The sequence below is a fragment of the Rhinopithecus bieti genome, unplaced genomic scaffold (genome assembly GCF_001698545.2).
Source record: "Rhinopithecus bieti isolate Rb0 unplaced genomic scaffold, ASM169854v2 scaffold_21891, whole genome shotgun sequence".
Classification (NCBI taxonomy): domain Eukaryota; kingdom Metazoa; phylum Chordata; class Mammalia; order Primates; family Cercopithecidae; genus Rhinopithecus; species Rhinopithecus bieti.
Window position 1 is genome coordinate 1764912 of NW_016810869.1, and position 6009 is coordinate 1770920.

Consider the following 6009-nt stretch of genomic DNA (forward strand, 5'->3'; position numbering starts at 1 on the left):
GGTGGGTGTGCATGTGTGCTGTTGTTGATCTCAAATTCACATTTGAGAATCCTGCCATTTATTTTTATTTGCTCAATATAACAACCTTAAATGTCAATTGAATGTACCTCCCTGATTATTTTGAAGTATAAAATGTTTAAAATATTAATGGGCATCATTATCACTATCATAAACCCTAGAATATCAGCTGAACAAGAAAAGAGCAGTCTATAGAACTGAAGTAAATAATACTCAGCCTAATAACACAGGCTATAACAAATTTGATGTGAGGGAACTATTTCTATTTAGTAGCAGTTTCATCTCATCAAATAGAAACAGTTGAAAATATTGATAAATGGCCAAAGCAAAGTTCCCAAGACACAGTTCTATCATATTTTCTAATGTTTGCAGCATTGTTGGAAATAAAGACTAATCCACCATATTCAGCAAGAGCTATCCTAAGGCACATGTCCAATTGGCCACTCAGTTTATTATTTCATGTTTCTGAAATACTGAAGTAGAATATTATTATAGTAGAAATATCATTACCTGTGATGTGAGAAATCACGTTATAGTGCAAGCTCTTCCACTTGCCATCTGTGTGATCTTTTGATCTTGGTTATTCAGATACTCTTTCCTGAGTCTCAGATTCCTCATCCTCATTTATGCATAGTGTTCCATTATTGGAATGCTAAGCTTGTGGGAGTTATTTATATCCTACTGCTCAAGGTCATCACCAAAGTCTGATTTTGCACACACAGAAAAACTGCAACCTCAGGCATAAATGGGTTGAAAAGAGAGTAAAGCCACAAGTCTGCTGTAAAAAATAGAGTAAAGTCATAGCTCTGCTGTGAGAATTAAATAAATAGTTATATAAAGAACATTCATAAATCAGAAAATTCCTATGAAACAAGTTGTGTACAGATAATGAAACATTATTTTGCCCCTGAATGGGAAAATGCAATTATTAATGCATGATAATATAATTTTAAAGGATAATTGACAAAAGAGATCAGCATTAAAATATTTCTGCTTTGATTTTCCACAAAGCGTCAAAATTTAAAGGGTTTAACCTTAAGACTCCTTCTTCCAATATTCCAGAAACTTAAAACATCTTTCCTTTAGTGTATCTACCTAGAAGGATTAAATATCTATAGAGAGACCAGCTCTCTACATTTTTTTAGTTAAAATTTCATATTATTTTTTCATCGTGTGTTTATCTCACTTTAATCACTAAATGATTTTACTGAAATATGAGCCAAGAAACCTACATCCTAGCAAACAGAGAGTATTGTGGTTTTCTCTAGAAGATCAGCAATTCACAGTGTCTCCTGGGGTAATCATCTTTTACATTATTTGAGGCATTACAGTACCTTGCGATGTTATTCAGAGAGCACAGAGAGGGTTGTGCTGCAATGCCAGCCTAACTCTGGAATGTGGTTAGTGACGAATGGGAAATTGCTGATGTAAAATCTCTAAGAATTTCCTTCCTGTTTTCTTAATTCTTCATCCTCTTTCCATTTTTCCTCAGCAATTGTGGTAATTTTTATCACCCTGAGGCGCAGCAAAAAAGAGCCCTTGATCATTTCAGAGGAGGATGTACGGGAGAACGTGGTCACCTATGATGATGAAGGAGGGGGAGAGGAAGACACGGAGGCCTTTGACATCACAGCCTTGAGGAATCCTTCTGCTGCTGAGGAGCTCAAGTACCGGAGAGATATCAGACCTGAAGTGAAGCTCACTCCCAGACACCAGACATTGTCCACCCTGGAAAGCATAGATGTTCAGGAATTTATTAAGCAAAGACTGGCAGAAGCAGACCTAGACCCTAGCGTCCCCCCTTATGACTCTCTTCAGACTTATGCCTATGAGGGTCAGAGATCAGAAGCTGGGTCTATCAGCTCGCTGGATTCAGCAACGACACAATCAGACCAGGATTATCACTACCTTGGAGACTGGGGACCTGAGTTTAAAAAGTTAGCTGAACTCTATGGAGAAATAGAATCTGAAAGAACAACTTAGGGGGTCAATTCTTGCAACGTTGTGGAATTTGCTTCCTGAGTAAGTGGAGATACAACCTCAGCAATGACAAGGAAGAAGTGTGGAAACAGTACTTGGAACTGAGCAAGTTGGACACAGCTCCTGTAGAAACAAGTGCCCTTTTCATGATCGAAACTGGGTTATTTAATTGGAAGAAAGTAAAAAAAAAAAAAAAAAAAAAAGACAATACAAAGAAAAGTTATTGTTCCTTGTGTATATTTTCAATTGCTCAATAAAGTCTGTGGTACTGTTTATTAAGAATACCTGAATTAAGCCAAACAATGATATTTGTTTCAATATTTTGTGATTTATTTTTTTCAAAAGCAAAACTAAACAAAAACGCTCAAGATCACTGATGGCTATGACTTATAGGGGTGGTAACACTAATACAGGAAACTTGTAAAGGTAGTCACGACCTCTTTTATCACTTTTCTGGGTGAACCCTTGAGAACCACTCTCTGTTATTGTAACAGATCTCATTAGCCTTGTCTTGTGTTTATATTACATGAGGTATTTCCACTCTATCATGGACTTGTATGTACCATTTCCCTTTGCCCTCCCCAGTTCTTTTCTCCATACAAAACTGATGGAGCATGGGGATTTGCTGCCTGCACTATAATGTATGCAACTTCAGTGCACCAGTTGTGTGCTGTACTGAGCACGAGACTATTGTCTCTATTCCGTACACCCCCTTTTATTTTAATGGGATACTCCTATTTTTAAATGGACAGAAAGAATAGTTTAAGGTATGTTATGATAATCTGATATGTCAGGGAATGATTTAATTTTAACAATAACCACACACCTTATCTTCTACCAAATGTTGGGGAACTTTTTTTTCCCTTTTTTCCACTTGTTTTATTATATTTAAATCAGCAATTTTGATCATTTCTGTATTTGAAATTAATTGTCAAACATTTTGCTAGTTGGTTTGTACTTCAGTCTAATTCACTTATTTTCAACACGAGCAGTAATCAAAAATAGGTACTTCACACAATAACAATGTAGTCTGAAAGACTATTCTCCAATGAACATAAATGTCATAGAATCATAGCTGACTTACATTTATTCCTTACACAGGTCCAAATTTTTTCCATCTCACTGATAATTAGTTTGGTATCAACAGGAAAATGTGTGGGACTAGGAGCAAAAAAGGAGATTCACAGTTATTATCCTCAGATATGTTCCCAAAAGTCTCTGTGTTCAGGGTCCAAACCACAAAGCAGAGATGGCAATGACTTCCCTGCCCACCTCACAGGGTTGTTGTGAGGATTAAATGAGCTTCTGTAAAATGCTTTGCCAACTGCAAAGTATTCAATTGCATAAAAGCTTGCAGATGCTTATCTAATTTTCTAGTTTCATTACCTTATAAATATATATTTACATGCATCTCACATAAAATACTATATTATCATGGGAGAATTTCGTGAAATCTTTAACAGTGAAGCTACTGTTTAAATATATAGTACAAAATTCTAATTATTTTAATATTTTCATAAGCTAATTTCTGAGGATTTGGGTGGGGCTTTTTTTTTCTAATTGTTTCAGATAATGTTTTGTTGTTGTTGCTATTGGTCTTGAAGTAAGAATTCATACGATAATGGTCCTATTTTCTAAAACTGACCACATCTATATATTTCAGAAATATTGGAATTCTTACATACATGAAATAGGAATTGGTTGAAACCAGAGTTTTCCCTTTGCTCTTTAAATTTATCATTATCCAGTGTCCCCAAAAGTTATATGACATTTTCTGTCTGTTTCTACCCATGTGCAAAATTTTGGATTTTACCTCTGTTTGCAATTACCCTGTGCTATCGTATTATAATTTTGAGGTATGGGAAGTAAGTAAGCTTAATTTGAATAATTCTCCAATTTGTGTTTTAAGCCTGAGGAATAAAATGTAATTTAAGCTTTTTACGACATTTTAGTTTTCCAGATGCTGCTTTATCCTTTTAAATCATATAATGGTGTGTGTTCCAGTGTGAGGTTAAATCTGAAGAGACACTGAGGGGTGTAGAGAGTAACCTCTGGATATACATGCTCTGATGATGCTAATTCTAGATTACATTCACTCTAAAAGGAGGGTAAAGCATGTACAAATGTTGTAGGCTGGGTGTTTTGACTTTTCTCTGCAAAATGTATCAGGAAAGTCAGGTTTTGGAATTCCATGAGGCTTTTGGATTTAGGTTTCAGATAAGCTATCCACAGAACTATGGAATCACATATCACTAATACGTTTCAGCACATATTTTTTTAAAAATATTTACACAATAAATATACAGCAGAGGATTTAAAAAATAAAATGTGTGTATATGTTTAACAGTTCATGTAAACTTTAAGGTCCTCCGCGTGGATCTGAAAATCACAGTATTTCTCTGATTTTGTAAAACGAAACACTTCAGAACTATCTTCTTTTAATCACACATTAAAATAACAGGTTGCTTCTAAGCTCCCTTATATCAAATCTAAATAAGAACATAAAATGGAGCATCTGTATACCATGTAGATTAAAAAAAAAAAAAGAAAGCATTCCAAGTATTATTTTTATGTAAACTCTAAAACTAAGCAATTATATCATTATTATAAGTATGGATTGCTTCTCATACTTTTTGTTTTGCTTGTTTGAGCCAAAAACAGTAACAACATATAAATGTTGTGCAAATTGACGAGAGTCATTGAACACTCACTATCTTACTTTAAAATCTCTAGTTTTATCAGCATTAGAAAATAGTTCCCTGAGAGTGTAGTGAGCCAAGAGTTTGTACGTTGACTTTGAGTTTCACTGGTCACGAATAATCAGATATGAAATCACACGTCATTAATGTGTTCCAGCACATTTTGGAAGCCTTAGTTGCTATTTACAGACATAAATAAAATAGAGCTTTGAAATCAGTTTACTTCCTTTGAATAAGATACTTTTCTACATACAGACCTGTGCAAAATCTTGGATGCTAAATTTAAAAAAAATCATAGTATGATAGTATTTTTATCCAAGGTGTTTCTTAGCAGAATTTATAAACTGAAAATACTCCTTGTGCAAACATTGAGAAAGTAATAACTTTTGCAGAAATTACTAAAATATCTATATAAGATATTCTTCCTATGACAAATCTGTATGAACACAGACATGAAGAAGAGATTGAAGAGGAAAAGATAAGGCTCCATACAGAGTTAGGTTGTGAGTTTCCTACAACATGGTACAAGAAGGAAAATATTCTGAAAGGAATTGAATTCATTTAACCACATAGGAGGGCACACTTATATGCACATATCTTCTTGAACAATATCTGGAGGGTAAAATGATATTCAAAACAGGGATTTAGATATTGATGTGATCGGAATATCTGATGTATATAGACTTGTAGAACCCAGCATATGGAACCCTCAGCTAGAAGTTAAAGACCTTTGCCCTTTATTTTGTATCCAGCCTCAGTCTAATCTTTTGGGATGTGAGTTGATTGCAGCTCAGATGTATTTACATAAAGAGCAGAGAAAATGATCAGAAATCTGGGTAGAAAGGGACGAGTATTGAGTCCATCATTTTTGGCAATGCAACAAGCTTAATACAAAATTTATCATTTTCTTACAGAACTTTACTCATAAGTCTGATGTGGTGTCTTCTTTTTGGTTTAGCTGAATATATATGTTGGATGCAAAAATTTATCTGAAGTCATATCAGAGTCATCAAGAAGTGCCAGTTAACTGAGCATGTTAATGGAACATGTTTGAATGCAAAACATGTGGTGCCTGTCTATTAGTGTGGACAGCGGTTGATCAGCTGTTCAAAAATTGGGACTCTAGAGCTGAGTATTATGGAAAGAGGGAAAACTCCAATCTCTCAAGGTCAAATTGTACTTAACCTTTATGTATGTTATGCCACTGACTTACTTGGCTTTCAATTTCACAAATAGGTCAAATCTCAGAATAGTTCCTGGGAAATATATGACTCAAATTTGAATTCTCTCTCTCTCTCTCTCTCTCCTCTCA

The 6009-nt window shown here is 34.7% G+C and overlaps 1 protein-coding gene across 4 annotated transcripts in view; it reads left to right on the forward strand.

Annotated features, from left to right (window-relative positions):
• Positions 1–2200, forward strand: part of CDH18 (cadherin 18) — a 1176273-nt gene extending 1174073 nt beyond the window's left edge. For all 4 annotated transcript variants that reach the window (XM_017893219.1, XM_017893218.1, XM_017893220.1 and 1 more), the window contains one exon: positions 1511–2200. In XM_017893219.1, the coding sequence (XP_017748708.1) occupies positions 1511–2001 (491 nt within the window). In that variant the 3' untranslated portion in view covers positions 2002–2200. The remainder of the gene's footprint in view (positions 1–1510) is intronic.
• The last annotated feature ends 3809 nt before the right edge of the window (positions 2201–6009 follow it).